Source organism: Oncorhynchus gorbuscha, linkage group LG09, assembly GCF_021184085.1.
Source record: "Oncorhynchus gorbuscha isolate QuinsamMale2020 ecotype Even-year linkage group LG09, OgorEven_v1.0, whole genome shotgun sequence".
NCBI classification, from domain to species: domain Eukaryota; kingdom Metazoa; phylum Chordata; class Actinopteri; order Salmoniformes; family Salmonidae; genus Oncorhynchus; species Oncorhynchus gorbuscha.
In genome coordinates, this window is record NC_060181.1 from 23,040,494 (window position 1) to 23,056,810 (window position 16,317).

At 41.4% G+C, this 16,317-nt stretch overlaps 1 protein-coding gene across 1 annotated transcript in view; it reads right to left on the reverse strand.

The window, feature by feature from the left end:
- LOC124043287 (CUB and sushi domain-containing protein 3-like) overlaps positions 1 to 16,317 on the reverse strand; it is a 720,075-nt gene that overhangs the window by 275,109 nt on the left and 428,649 nt on the right. The window contains exons 13-14 of the mRNA XM_046361728.1: positions 3,948 to 4,130; positions 1,907 to 2,233 (exon numbers count right to left, since the gene is read on the reverse strand). Coding sequence (XP_046217684.1) covers positions 1,907 to 2,233; positions 3,948 to 4,130 — 510 coding nt within the window. The remainder of the gene's footprint in view (positions 1 to 1,906; positions 2,234 to 3,947; positions 4,131 to 16,317) is intronic.

Genomic DNA, 16,317 nt, shown 5'->3' on the forward strand with positions numbered 1-16,317 from the left:
CACTCCTATAGAGACTGCCAGAGGTCCGGGATTTGACAAACTGAACTGTCTGAGAAGTAGTTAGTAAACCAGGCGAGGCAGTCATTTGAGAAACCAAGGCTGTTGAGTCTGCTGATAAGAATACGGTGATTGACAGAGTAGAAAGCCTTGGCCAGGTCGATGAAGACGGCTGCACAGTACGGTCTTTTATCGATGGTGTTTATTATATCATTTAGGACCTTGAGCGGCTGAGGTGCACCTGTGACGAGCTGGGAAACCAGATTGCATAGCGGAGAAGGTACGGTGGGATTCGAAATGGTCGGTGATTTGCTTGTTCACTTTAGAAAGGCAGGGCAGGATGGATATAGGTCTGTAACAGTTTGGGTCTAGAGTGTCTGTTAAAAAATCATTTGTGGAATTGCTTTCCTTCTTTATGTATTTGAGACAATCAGTTGTGTTGTGACAAGGTAAGGTTGGTATACAGAAGATAGCCCTATTTGGTAAAAGACCTAGTCCATATTATAGCAATAACAGCTCAAATAAGCAAAGAGAAACAACAGTCCACCATTACTTTAAGACATGAAGGTCAGTCAATCCGGAAAAAGTTAAGAACTTGAAAGTTTATTTAAGTGCAGTTGCAAAAATCACCAAGCGCTTTGATGAAACTGTCTCTCATGAGGATCGCCACAGGAAATGAAAACCCAGAGTCACCTCTGCTGCAGAGGATAAGTTCATTAGAGTTAACTGCACCTCAGATTGCAGCTCAAGTGGCTCAAACACGCTAGTAACGGTCCTCTGACTAGATCTTTTTTTTTTTACATACTTCAACTGCTATGCCTTTCTTTGCATGAAGGTCTAATGTGAGGTATACTTCAATAGTGACAATAGAACAGAGTAGACCTAGTCTCAAATTGTCTTAAACATTGATTATAGAGAAAGAGGATGCTAAAACATATAGGCATGAGGATGTAACATATCATTCAAAATGGATGACGTAGTACACAATTGTGCACATTTTTTGTGGGACCCGTTGGGCTCGTGAACACTACTTTCAAAACTACTTGCTGAAGTTATACAAAAGCTCTGGAACTTCACTTCATGGCAATATTCGAAGCACTTCACTCCATGAAAACACTCACTTTTTTCTAAAGGGTGTTTATTATTTTCGTTATAGTGCTAGTGACCTCCCAGCTATTTTTTCAGACCTTTATGAAGTGTAGAGTGGACTTAAACCCTGGCGCAAGATGTCTCCCAACTAAAACATCCCTTAAACTCTTCTTATCACAGCCTCACCGCCCAAATCAGACTGACTGACTGATGGATGCCTTCTGACAGATCGAGCACGCCAGTCGAACATAACGTTTGTCACAACGAATCCACATTTAACAGTGCTCAATCATGTTACTGATAGTGTCCTACCAGAATAACGTGGGATCCGGTGTCAGGCTGTTAGAAAAGCCAGCTCGAACAGTTGTTGCTAAGGATTCATGGCCTCTTTTTTTCCTGTCTTTTTTTGACAGAAGTGATGAATTGGCGTGACATTTCACTTCTCCTTCAGAAAGACGCTGTTACCAGGCGACCATTTGAAAAGGATCACTATGATGGGTGTGAGGGGCAAAGCCGGTTTGGTGGAAATTGATTAAGACCTTATGTGATGACTAAAAAGAACTGACAATGACATGAGCGGTAGGCCAGGGTTGGACAAACATCACAAGAATCCAATCAGGACAAGATACACAGGACTATGGTCATTACAGTAAAGTCACCACAAAATGATAAGCTATACCTGGTAAGAACCAAGGGCCCAACTGTATTTCACCAGGATTGTGGCAGTACCTGCTACATGGGTTCAACTGAACTGAGCCCTAATCAACTGACAAAGACAAACAAAGAACAGCACAGAATTCAATGTCAGGGTTAAACCTACTGCTGTATGTGATGTTGAACCCTCGTCCGGCCATGGAGTGGTCGGCCTGGAACTCCAGCCTCAGTATGTTAGTATTACTATCAAGGTGGGAGGGTGACTCTGCCCCCGAGAAGCGTCCCAGGACGGTGGCGTCCAGCAGCTCTCCGTCTTTCACGGTGAGGAAGTCGTAAGGTGCCTCCAGATCAAAGTCATTGAAGGCCAGGTGGATGCGACTGCCGGGCTCTGATATGATCAGCCACACGCAGTTCATGTTGTTGCTGTAGCCTTCTGGGTAGTCTGGTGATAGAACCGTGCCCATTGGCGCCGTGAAATTGGACAGGCATGGGACTGTAGAGGAGAGAGAGGGGACAAAGAGAGGAGACTTGGATTATATGATTGGGGGTTGATTGGGTACTAAAATGAACTGTACTGTATTTGGCAGAAATTGTTGAAATATATTTTTGTACATTTATTTATTTCTAATTATTTACTGTAGATGGGTATGGGAGAACTGTACAGTACTGTATGTTCCAAGTTATCTTCTATGCAATATGACTGTGCCATGCAGGATGATATTTCTAAGAGATTATTTCACCCTTTGGCAGTTTGATCTCCCACTCTCAATGAAATATGAATGCATTCCAATGCAAATGACACTAACTCCTCTGGTCGGGGGTGTGAAACACCTCTCTCTAGTCCCATAAGCATTCTATATAAGACAGTTCATCAGATAACTGTTAGCATGACCGATTTCGGAGAACAGAGCAGTGAATTAATGATTTGACACATTAGTGAGAGCCTAAAGCAGCGACGGAAGACTGATTAACTAAGTTAAGTGTGTATTTTTCAAAGGCTGATGAACTGATGAGGCGCGATGATGAAGCACGATGAAGCGTGTCCACTTATTAGACTTCCATATCATCTGCATACAACTGCATTTATATCAATACGAACAGAGTGTGAACTCTGAAAATGTATCAGTCACTATATGGAACTGAAATATGGTTCTTACTTCAGAGGATCATGTTCAGGTCGTCATTGTAAATAAGAATTTGTTCTTAATTGACTTACCTAAATAAATAAAGGTGAAACAAAATCAAATGTAAATAATATATCATAGCAGAATGTTTGCCTCTCAAAGCTAGAACTCAATCAACACCCTTTTGTAGCATTTTTTGTAAGTAAGAAGTAGATATGTCTCCATGTTTAGGTTCCCCCTATCACACATGAGAAAGGCAGAATGGTTCTTACGAACAGATGAGCATGATCGTATCCCAAATTGCACCATTTTCCGTATATGACATAGAGCCCATAGGGTTCTGGTCAAAATTAGTGCACTATGTAAGGAACAAGGTGTCATTTAGGATGCAGCCCATTACTGTTCACCCATGAAAATGGTTCATAGGTATTTTCTTCTTCGCAACAACATGAAAATATAATATTGATGTTTTTATACACAATTACAAGAAACTGAGTTAGTTTTAGACACATGACAAAATAATTACTGTTTTTTTACCCCTTTTTGTGATATCCAATTAGTAGTTACAGTCTTGTTCCAGCACTGGAACTCCCCTATGGACACGGGAGAGGCAGAGGTCAAGAGCCATGCGTCCTCCGAAACATGACCCTGCCCAACCACACTGCTCACTTAACCCACCCGGCCCGCCACAAGGAGTTGCTAGAACATGATGGGACAAGGAAATTGCCGGCTGGCCAACTCCTCCCCTAACCCAGGCGGTGCTGGTCCAATTGTGCACCGCCTCATGGGTCTCCCGGTCACAGCCAGCTGTGACACAGCCATGGAGCGAACCCGTGTCTGTAGTGACACCTATAAGCACTGCGATGCAGTGCCTTAGACTGCTGCGCCACTCGGGAGGCCCCAATTAGATGTGTTTTAGACCCCAAAAATTTGATGCGTTTTAGATGCCAGAAATTCGATGCGCTTTAGACCCAAGAAATTAGATATGATTTAGACCCAATAAATTAGATGTGATTTAGACCCCAGAAATTAGATGTGTTTTAGATTCCAGTAATTGGATGCGTTTTAGATGTTCATACTCACAGATGCACATGGGGATGTTGGCTGACCACTGGTTGTTGTTCTGACAAGATATGGTCCTTTCCCCGATGAGCTCGAACCCAAACTGGCACTCAAAGCGCAGGATGCCCCCATTCAAGAAGCTGTCTCCTTCCCTTATCCCATAGAGGGGCGTACCAGGGTCCCCGCAACTCTCTTTGTCAATCTCTGTGGAAAACAATGACAAAAACAGTGCTAGTGAGCATTATGACAGTTGACAATTTATTTTATTTTAGTGAATACCCAAGGGGAAATGTCTATTGTGTCTTTCTGTCATAAAACAAGCATACCATCCTGCTTTCCAATTCATGTAATGGATCCAATTCATACCATGAGTAGTAGCAAAGAGGTTGGAATAATACTCAGGCTACATTCAGAACAAACATTGTATCATACAGGCAGCAATCACAAGGCGTTGGTGCTCGTCATCACACCCATATAGACAGAAAATACTGTTGTCCTAAGAGCTGAATTATACACTTATACAGTCTTATTTTCTATTCTTTGTGTCCATGTCTGAGAATGTGAAAAAAGGAGATGATAGGACAGTTATTTTGTCATTTTTTAAAAACCCTACCACACTAAGGAAATAGGCATCCACGTGAATCCTCGCTAACACTGTGCCCGTGTCCATCCAGATAAGCATGAGTAAGCACGCAGTGCCTCTATCTCTCCCTGAATGCAGCAGCCTGGGAGGCCACAAAAACACCTAGGACTCTATTGAATCTGTATCGCTGAGGCGTTAGACATTTAAAGGTAATTTCCTATTGAGCCGTGTTTACCGTGAATGCAGTCTCCGCTAACGCGGGAACATTGCCTTTAAATGTCAATCACACAGTAATGCTGAATCTCTGCGATATGGATTGAAACAATCCCCTCATCACTCCACCCACACCCCACCCATCCTGGGTCACCACACCCAGGTAACACCCGAGATTGGCCTGACTGGTTCCCTCAGAGGGTGCGGGTGTTGGGAGGAGCTGTAATGCATCTGCTAAGACATCTTCCACCACTGCTCAGAGTTGAACCCTGAACCCTGGTGCTCGCTCCGAGAGCATTTTCAATTGGTAAGGGAAAGAAAAACTCCTCGAAATTATTATGATCACGTTAGTGGTTCGTGGAGTGGTCGTCGTTTATTTCAGCCTAGGTGTAATGGAAGTCTTTGCAAAGTGTGATATATTGCATTAATTTCAGTCATGACACCGTCTTTATGGGAACCACAATACCTACCGCCCTGACTGCCTGGGCTGGGCTGTTCAATCTGTAGGGAGGGAGGGAGGGCCGGGCTGGTCCTGGGAAGGTTAGAGCATATTTACTGCTCTGTGTTTTACCACATCAGAATAGATAGAGAACAAATTGCTTTAGAGCAGTGCACGTCGCATCTGAATAATGCCTGGCGACAGAATGTTAAACACTAAGGCCATCTTTGTCTGTGGGGAAATGGTCAATTGTTATATCCTACCTGGCATGAGTATTATGTGCTCATAAGCACAATGCATACTGTTTGCCCCTAGCCTGGCCTTCTGTGGGGGGGTTTCTACTCCTGCATGCTTCCAGGAACAGCTGGGCAAATTGTAACGATATTGCCAAGCCTCTGTAAGTAATGTAACACACAGCAATAAAGCCAGAATGGGGCATTCATTGTCCATTTCTAGCAATACAAGTACATGTATTTCCAGTCAACAATACAGGCCATCACAGAAGCCCAATTTATAGGAAGTAGCAACCACATTGTACATGCAAAAGGGTGAAGAATAAGTAATCGTATGCCTACTCCTCACGTATGCTAATTTTAAATACTACCAGTGAGATTTACCTTTCATAAATCTTGGCTAAGAATTGATCATTAAGCTAGATTCAGCCTTCTCTGAGAATTACAGTCCAATTTGAATCGACATTTAAGAAGTTTATTCAAAGGCCCGATGTGGAACTAGAGAAAAGAACATCTCAAAGATGAAAGTCACTAACAGAGATTCAAAGGATGGGAAGGGAGCCACGCTAGTATAAGCCCACATCTATTCTAATGAGGATATGAATCTTTATCTGAGATTTTGAAGGCCTTACAGTAATACGCTTGTACTGTATGAGTACTGTTGAGTAAAACTTGACCAACTTATCAAGGGATATACACTACCATTCAAAAGTTTGGGGTCACTTAAGAAATGTCCTTGTTTTTGAAAGAAAAGCAAATTTTTGGGGCCATTAAAATAACATCAAATTGATCAGAAATACAGTGTAGACATTGTTAATGTTGTAAATGACTATAGTAGCTGGAAACGGCTGATTTTTAATGGAATATCTACATAGGCGTTCCAATGGCACATAGGGTTAGCTCATCCAAGTTTATAATTTTAAAAGGCTAATTGATCATAGAAAACCCCTTTTAAGTTATGTTAGCACAGCTGAAAACTGTTGTGCTGATTAAAGAAGCAATAAAGCTGTCCTTCTTTAGACTAGTTGAGTATGTGGAGCAATTGTGGGTTCGATTACAGGCTCAAAATGGCCTGAAACAAAGACATTTCTTCTGAAGCTCATCAGTTTATTCTTGTTCTGAGAAATGAAGGCTATTCCATGTGAGAAATTGCCAAGAAACTGAAGATCTCGTACAACGCTGTGTACTTCTCCCTTCACAGAACACAGAACAGCGCAAACTGGCTCTGACCAGAATAGAAAGAGTAGTGGGAGGCCCGGTGCACAACTGAGCAAGAGGCCAAGTACATTAGAGTGTCTAGTTTGAGAAACAGACGCCTCACAAGTCCTCAGCTGGCAGCTTCATTAAATAGTACCCGCAAAACACCAATCTCAACATCAACAGTGAAGAGACTCCGTGATGCTGGCCTTCTAGGCAGAGCTCCTCTGTGCAGTGTCTGTGTTCTTTTGTCCATCTTAATCTTTTCTTTTTATTGGCCAGTCTGAGAAATGGCTTTTTCTTTGCAACTCAGCATTCCTTATTTCTCTGTATTCACTCTGTATTTCTATCAATTGTAAATTCATGTGTAGCCTTCAAATGATACTACAGGGCAATGTATTGCTCATAGCTACAGAAACAATACAGACACCCTACCAACATTTCCTCGGGGTACGCTCATATTCTATAATAATCTTGTCATACTTTTTCAGTCTCATGTAGGAAAAAGCATTTGCGAGAACTGATAGTTAATTACCAGTAGTTAATCTGGTCATTACATTAACCCCTAATAGGGTATTTCCTCAATAAATATTGTAAGAGTTGGAAATTGGAGTTGATGATCATTGATTAGTAATGCCTGACATGTGTCTATAATTTCCTGTCTGTAATGTGAAGTGACCGATATGACGGTTGCTTCTAGAGAATAAAGTCACGTTTTATGACCTCTTCTATGCTGCCTACATCTGGTCTTCATTTTCCTTCTAGTAGTATTTTCTTTCTCTGAACCCTTGTTACAATGTTATTTCTACACTGCTTTAATAAGCATGGCTGCACACACTGAATTCATGTACAGATTCAGCTTCCACAGTGTACAGTATGTAAAAAACGATGGAATTGGCCGACATCAGGAACTTTTTCAGATGAAACTGTGATTTGTCCACCAAGGCTCCATAAAAGTACATTAACATCTCATCAATAGAACACGATACGTAATTTGAGCTCATAAGATATACTCAGTTTATGACCTAATCAGGGTCCCACATCTTCATTCCAGTCATTACACATGGAGGTTTTAAATCTGTCACAGGGGTCCCAAACCTTCAGCCCTTTTCAGTTGGTGGACACAAATTAATTAGTGTGTGTGTGTGTGTGTGTGTGTGTGTGTGTGTCTGTGTGTGTGTGTTTCTATACTCAACTATGCAGTAATCAATATCAATGTAGTACTAAAAATAACAACGTAGAACAAAAACACACAATAAATAAAAATAAAAGGGTCAGTTCAGGGTCAGTTCCAATAGAATATTTACAATGTGCAGGGATACTGGAATGACAGAGGTAGATACTGTATGTATAGGGGTAAGGTGACTAGGCATGAGGATATATGACAAACAGAATAGCAGCAGTGTATATGACGATTGTATGTGAGTGTGTGTGCATGTTTGTAGAGTTAGTATGAATGTGTATGCATGTTATGTGTATGTGAGCAAATTAAGTGAGTGTGTAGAGTCCTGTAAGTGTGCATAAAAACAGTTAAAAAATAAATAAATGCATGGGTCAATTCAGTCTGTGTAGCCATTTTGTTAGCTATTTAGCAGTCTTATGGCTTGGGGATAGAAGCTGTTCAGGAGTCTGTTGGTGTCAGACTTGATATACCAGTACCGTTTGCCAGTGCGGAAGAAGAAAAAACATTCCATGTCTTGGGTTGCTGGAGTCTTTAACATTTGTCCGGGCCTTCCTTTCACACCGTCTGATATAGAGGTCCTAGATGGCAGGAAGCTCAGCCTCAGTGATGTATTAGGCTGTGATGGAGGCAACCTAAACAATAATATAGTGAAGCGAAGTTGTAGTAACGCAGACTACTGCCGGTGGTGTCTACCGCAAGCAGGGACGATTGGCGAAGGATGTGTGGGCAAAAGGAAGACAGAGTCGCTGCAGAGGTTTTTTCTGTTACACAGTGTCAGATTAGACAGGGGAGATGGTGACTCCAGAGGGAAGCAGAGGAGGCGTGTCCGACATCATTCTGTTGTTTCCTGGGTACAATCACCACGCGAGTCCGGAGTTAGGACAGCAAGAGGAGGCCAGAGCGAGACGAACGGAACTTACTGGCAAGTAACAGGGAAGTGAATTATCTCAACTCCATAGTAAATCATATTCCACATAGGAACTGAAACATGATAGCTAACACTATTGGAGAGGATTGGATGTTCAAATCAACTCAAACTTTATTTGTCACATGCGCCGAATACAACAAGTGTAGACCTTACCGTGAAATGCTTACTTACAAGCCCTTAACCAACACTGCAATTCAAGAAGAGTTTAGAAAATAAACTAAAGTAAAAAATTATAAAAAGTAACACAATAACGAGGCTACAGGGGGTACCGGTACCGATTCAGTGTGCGGGAGTACAGGTTAGAGGTTATTTGTAGATGTAGGTAGGGGTGAAGTGACTATGCATAGATAATAAACAGCGAGTAGCAGCAGTGTACAAAACAAATGGGGGGGGTTGGGTCAATGTAATAGTACGGTGGCCATTTGATTAATTGGTAGAAGCTGTTATGGAGACTTTTGGTCCATGACTTGGCGCTCTGGTACCGCTTGCCGTGCGGTAGCAGAGAAAACAGTCTATGACTTGGGTGACTGGAGTCTCTGATAATTTTATGGGCTGTCCTCTGACACCGCCTATTATATATATTCCTGGATTGCAGGAAGCTTGGCCCCAGTTATGTGCACTACCCTCTGTAGCGCGTTACGGTCAGATGCCGAGCACTTGCCGTACCAGGCGGTGATGCAACTGGTCAGGATGCTCTCGATGATGCAGCTGTAGAACCTTTTGAGGATCTGGGGACCCATGCCAAATCTTTTCAGTTTCCTGAGGGGTTTTGTCGTGCCCTCTTCACGACTGTCTTGGTGTGTTTGGACCATGATAAATCATTGGTGATGTGGACACCAAGGAACTTGAAACTCTCGACCCGCTCCACTACAGCCCCGTTGATGTTAATGGGGGCCTTTCGGCCCGCCTTTTCCTGTAGTCCACAATTTTATAAGTTGTCATCTAAGAAGAAAATACTAGTAACAATGAAAGTACTAATGAAGGATAAGACAGTAGCTAAATGCTAGCAACACACCCGAGGGACACTACTAGTTAAAAATTCTAAGGGATATTATTCATTATAAATGGAATTACATTCTGGTTAAAAGAGAGACCTTATTAATAGCCATACAGCGATAAAGTGGGCTTGAGGGGACAGTTTATGTTTTGGTGTTCACAAGCTTTTTGCTGTGATAAGTCTGTACGGTCTAACAACAGTAGGGTTGTTTTTGTGATTAATAATTCATTCCTTTTTATGTGGATTAAGGTCTTTAAGAGGGGATTTTTACTTTTACTTCATTCCAAAAACAAAAGAGGATCATTAAAAACCGAAGTCAACAAACCAAGATAATGTGAGAACCCTGAAAACCTGGTTGCCTTGAATGAATGTACTGAGATAATCACACCTTTACATATGCAAATTGGAGTGGGTCTACGGTGTCTGTGATGATAGAGTTGATGTATGCCATAACCAGGTTCTCAAAGCACTCCATGATTACAGATGTGAGTGCTACAGGGCGGTAGTCATTGTGGCATGAACCTTAGAATTTTTGGGAACAGGAATGATGGTGGTCAGCTAAAAACATGTGGGGATTACAGACTGGAACAATGAGAGGTTGAAAATGACAGTGAATATACCTGCCAGCTGCTCTGCGAATGCTCTGAGACCGCCCCCTGGAATACCATCCGGCCCTGTGGCCTTACAAGGATTGACCTGATTAAAGACCTTACTCACGCCGGCCTTGGAGAAAGAGATCACTCAGTCCTCTGGGTCGGTGGGGGCACTCACGCAAGGCACGGTGTTGTTATTGTCGAATAGTCTATAAAATACATTGAGTTCATCTGGTTGAAAGGTATCATTGGGCAGATCATGGCTGGTCTTCCTTTGTAAACCATAATGGACTGTAGCCCCTGCCACATGGGGTGGACATCAGATCCTGTGTAATATGATTTTATCGGCTCTTAACCAACCATGCAATTATGTTTGTTTTTTTGCATTGTTAGGCAACTTCTTTTGTACATAATTCACTGGAGAAGGAAACTAAGATTTTGCGGAAAAATATCACAGTGCCTTGTGAAGGAAGATCAGGCGACGAGTGGCTAATCTGGCTAATCTGCCTTTGCCTTCCATCCTGCTAGCTAATTTTTTATTTAATTATTTTCGCTGAAAAATAAACGGGATGAACTGAAACGGGACATTACAATCTGTAAAATCTTATATTTCATCGAGTCGTGGCTGAATGACGACATTAAGAACATACAGCTGGCAGGTTATACACTCTATCGATAGGATAGAACAACAGCCTCTGGTAAGACACAGGGCGGGGGCCTATGCATATATGTAAACAAGTCTCAAGGTTTTGCTTGCCTGAGGTAGAGTATCTCATGATAAGCTGTAGACCAAACTATCTACCTAGAGAGTTTCATCTGTATTTTTCGTAGCTGTCTACATACCACCACAGACCGATGCTGGCACTAAAACCACACTCAATGAGCGCTCATCCAGAGGCGGCACTCCAGGTGTCCGGGGACTTTAATGCAGGGAAACTTAAATCAATTTTACCTCATTTCTATCAGCATGTTAAAAATGTCCAACCAGAGAGAAAAAATTCTAGAGCACCTTTACTCCACACACAGAGATGCGTACAAAGCTCTCCCTCACCCTCCATCTGGCAAATCTGACCATAATTCTAACCTCCTGATTCCTGCTTACAAGCAAAAATTAAAGCAGGAAGCACCAGTTACTCTGACTATAAAAAAGTGGTCAGATGAAGCAGATGCTAAACTACAGGACTGTTTTGCTAGCACTGACTGGAATTTGTTCCGGGATTCTTACGATGACATTGAGGAGTACACCAAATCAGCCACTGCCTTTATCAATAAGTGCATCAAGGAAGTTGTTCTCACAGTGACTGCACATACATACCCCAACAAGAAGCCATGGATTACAGGCAACATTTGCACTGAGCTAAAGGGTAGAGCTGCCGTTTTCAAGGAGCAGGACTTGAGTTTATAAGAAATCCCGCTATGCCCTCCGACGAACCATCAAACAGGAAAAGCATAAATACAGGACTAAGATTGAATTGTACTACACCGGCTTCGACGCTCGTCAGATGTGGCAGGGCTTGCAAACTATTACAGACTACAAAGGGAAGCATATCTGAGAGCTGCCCAGTGACACGAGCCTACCAGACGAGCTAAATAACTTCTATGGTCGCATCGAGGCAAGTAACACTGAAACAGGGCATCAGCTGTCACTGAAACAGGGCATCAGCCGGACAACTATGTGATCACGCTCTCTGCAGCCAATGTGAGTAAGACCTTTAAACAGGTCAACATTCACAAGGCCGCTGGGTCAGACGGATTACCAGGACGTGTTCTCCAAGCATGAGCATACCAACTGGCAAGTGTCTTCACTGACATTTTCAACCTCTCCCTGTCTGAGTCTGTAATATCAACATGTTTCAAGCAGACCACCATAGTCCCTGTGCCCAAGGACACTAAAAGTAACCTGCCTAACTGACTACCAACCCATAGCACTCATGTCTGTAGCCATGAAATGCTTTAAAAGGCTGGTCATGGTTCACATCAACACCATTATCCCAGAAACCCTAGACCCACTCCAATTTACATACCGCACCAACAGATCCACAGATGATGCAATCTCTATTGCACTCCACACTGCCCTTTCACACCTGGACAAAAGGAACACTTCTACCCCCAAGCCATAAGACTCCTGAACAGCTAATCAAATGTCTACCCAGACTATTTGCATTGCCCCCTCCCCCTTCTACTCTGCTGCTACTCTCTGTTATTATCTATGCATAGTCACATTATCAACTCTACCTACATGTACATATTACCTCAATTACCTCGACACCGTTTCCCCTGAACATTGACTCTGTACCGGTACCCCCTGTATATAGCCCTGCTATTGTTATTTACTGCTGATCTTAAATTATGTTATTCTTATATCTTACTTTTGTGTAGGTATTTCCTTAAAACGGCATTGTTGGTTAAGGGCTTGTAAGTAAGTTATTTTGCTCGTTTGACGACTGTAGAGGTCGTAAGGGGGACTTCTTGTACTTGTTAATGTCCTGACCCCGTAGAGTCAGTATTTTCTGTGATAGCCCTGTGTGCGGGAGCCATGTCCTTAAGCTTGGTGCCAACCTCTGTATTAATCCAGGGCTTTTGATTGGGGATGCAGTGAACCTTAACTGTGGGGACAACGCCGCTGATGCATTTCCTAATGAAGCGGGTGACGGATGTGGTTAGCTGGTTGATGTTATCGACGGTGTCTCGGGAAAATACTCCAATCAGCTTTCTGATTTTGATGACCATTTCTCAATGGAGCGAGTCAAGAGTACTTCCTGTTTGAGCTTCTGCTTGTTAACAGCAAGCAAGGAGTATGGAGTCATCTGATGTGTGTGTGTCCCAGTATTGTGTGTGTGTGTCCCAGTATATGTCTGTGTTTGTGACATGTGACAGTACTCTAAGAACTCCCCAAGTCTTCCAATAATATTGAATCTATCAATGCAGCTATTCTTATCTCATTGTCACTTTATTCAAGCTCATCTAGCACTCATTTAGATGAACAAATAAGCACACACTTCACATTCAAATGGTAAATACAGGATCAAGTATTAATCACTCCAACAGGGTGTGTGTATCTCAAATGGCACCCTATTTTCTATCTATTGCACACTATATGGGAAATAGGGTACAATTTGGGGCGCATCCACTGTCTTTCTAGAAATATTCAAATTAAACCTGCGTTATTGTTCATCGTCTTTATTTTTGCTCTGACGTCATGGAATGATTCAATGTGGATTAATCATGATTTATATATTTCTTTCCTCACAGCGTCCTCCGGAAATTACTCATTGCCATCATTACTGAGCTCTACAGGATGACAATGTTTGCCTTAATGGCAATAAAATGAAATTCACTCAGAAATGAGAGGCAGCTCTGCCTTGTTTGCTTCAGTACACCATCATATTCAGGGAAATTAACATCACACCATGTTTTCACAGAATGTTATTCTCCTCGGCTATTCCGCTTGTTACTACCTACAACTCGATTCCTTCTTTCTTTGTCCTACCTCCAGCTCAGAATCATAGATACAGTTATCAACACTTTACAACATGGTTCAATCAGAGCTACAGTTATCAACACTTTACAACATGGTTCAATCAGAGATACAGTTATCAACACTTTAAACATGGTTGAATCAGAGTCCTACCTCCAGCTCAGAATCTTATAGGCCCTATGCATGGAATCTTTAAGAACGTGTGCATGATAAAAACAAAGATAATAACAAGAGAAATATGCTGAACAATTTGTTTCCATTTCTGTGTTGAACCTTCTAACCTCTACTGAGTGAAATCAGGGTGATTAATTGAACAGTATATATTTTTGGGGTAAAGGGGATTCATCTTAAACACTTACCCCTGTTAATTGGATAGGCTTAATTGACAGCAGGACCATGCATCCAAATTAGATCAAATTGTACATTTACTGTATATGACAGGATTTAAAAAATATAAATAACTAGCTATAGGTGTCTTTTATACTAATAACAAGTTCAAACAGGTGCCATTAATACAGGTAAAGAGTGGAGGACAGAGGAGCCTCTTAAAGAAGAAGTTACAGGTCTGTGAGAACCAGAAATCTTGCTTGTTTGTAGGTGACCAAATACTTATTTTCCACCATAATTTGCAAATAAATTAATTAAAAATCCTACAATGTGATTTTCTGTTTTTTTTTCTCATTTTGTCTGTCATAGTTGAAGTGTACCTATGATGAAAATTACAGGCCTCTCTCATCTTTTTAAGTGGGTGAACTTGCACAATTGGTGGCTGACTAAATACTTTTTTTGCCACACTGTATCTAAGGACACAATAGCTGAAAAAAAGTAAATGGTGTGTGGGAAGAGTCTGACTTTCGGGAAATGTTAGTTATAGACAAGTACTGTACACGGGATATAGGCTACAAAACTCCAAATGCCTTTTTAGACCCAGTCACCTTCTCTTCAAAGTAAGTTACTAAATGTAGTCCAGTTTGTAACATTCTCTATGAAATGGGCTTTAAAATGATCTGTAATTCAATGCAGTGAGCTTTGAAATGACTGATTTATTTCCAATTTAAATTGTTGACAATTACATTTTGATGTCGGTAGTATGACAAACTAAAGAAAATATACATTTCATGAAGTTTTTTACATTGTTATGTATACTTTATGAAAATACTAATATTAATGGATCAAAATACCAACAAATTGCAAATGTATAGGTAGATGCAAAAATGTTATTTCAGCCTGTGGTGCCTGGCCTTAAAAATGAAAAGCTGAAATGTCTTGAGTCAAAAAGTATTCAACCCCTTTGTTAAGGCAAACCTAAATAAGTTCAGCAGTAAAAATGTGATTAACAAGTCACATATTAAGTTGCATGGACTCACTCAGTGTTTGCAATAATAGTGTTTAACATGATTTTTGAATGACTACGTCATCTCTGTACCCCGCACATACAATTATCTGTGAGGTCCCTCAGTCGAGAAGTGAATTTCAAACACAGATTCAACCACAAAGAACAGGGAGGTTTTCAAATGCCTCGCAAAGAAAGGTACCTACTGGTAGTTGGGTAAAATAAAAAGAACAGAGATTGAATATCCCTTTGGCCATTGTGAAGTTAATAATTGCACTTTGGATGGTGTATCAATACACCCAGTCACTGCAAATATACAGGCGTCCTTCCTAACTCATTTGCCGGAGAGGAAGGAAACTGCTCAGGGATGTCACCATGAGGCCAAAACAGTTACAGACAATGTTCCCTCAATAACTAACTAACTAGCAAACAACATTAAAAAATGTGCCCAAGTGGCTACACAAAGCTCTCACTTTGATCTCAAAATAAGTACATCTATTCATTACACTCATGCGGTAAACACAGTCCAGTTCAACGAGAATGGCACAGATCCATATATGGCAATGGTCTATTTGCATATAGGTCTACTGCAGCTCTGATTGGTTATGCCGCACCAGTCTGCGTAGTGTAGAGGCTGAGTCATGTGTGTCAATACAACATAATCCTCCTCCGATGCGTTCTGCCCACAAAAAAATATCTTGCATAGTTTTGAATACTAAGTCTTACATAGTTCAATTTGTTTTGGTGTGTTGCATTGAAAGTGGCCAATATTGGATTGATTTGATCACAATTTCCACAGTAAAGGGAAGCGTTGATAGTGTTAACTAAAGGGGAAAACTCTTGAATGTTGAGTGAAGATCATACCTATCGTACTTCTCTGTGTGGGCGGATATTTTGCACACAAGCAGCTTAGAGGGAACGTTGGTTACAGAGTTTAATGGCTGTGATTGGAGAAAACTGAGGATGGATCAATAACATTGTAGTTACTTCACAATACTAACCTAAATGACAGAGTGAAAAGAAGGAAGCCTGTACAGAATAAAAAATATTACAAAACATGCATCCTGTTTGCAATAAGGCAGTAAAGTAAAACTGCTAAAAATGTGGCAAAGAAGTTAACTTCATGTCCTCAACACAAAGCGTACTACTCTTCACATTTTCAAGCATGGTGGCTGCATCATGTTATGGGTATACTTGTCATTGGCAAGGACTAG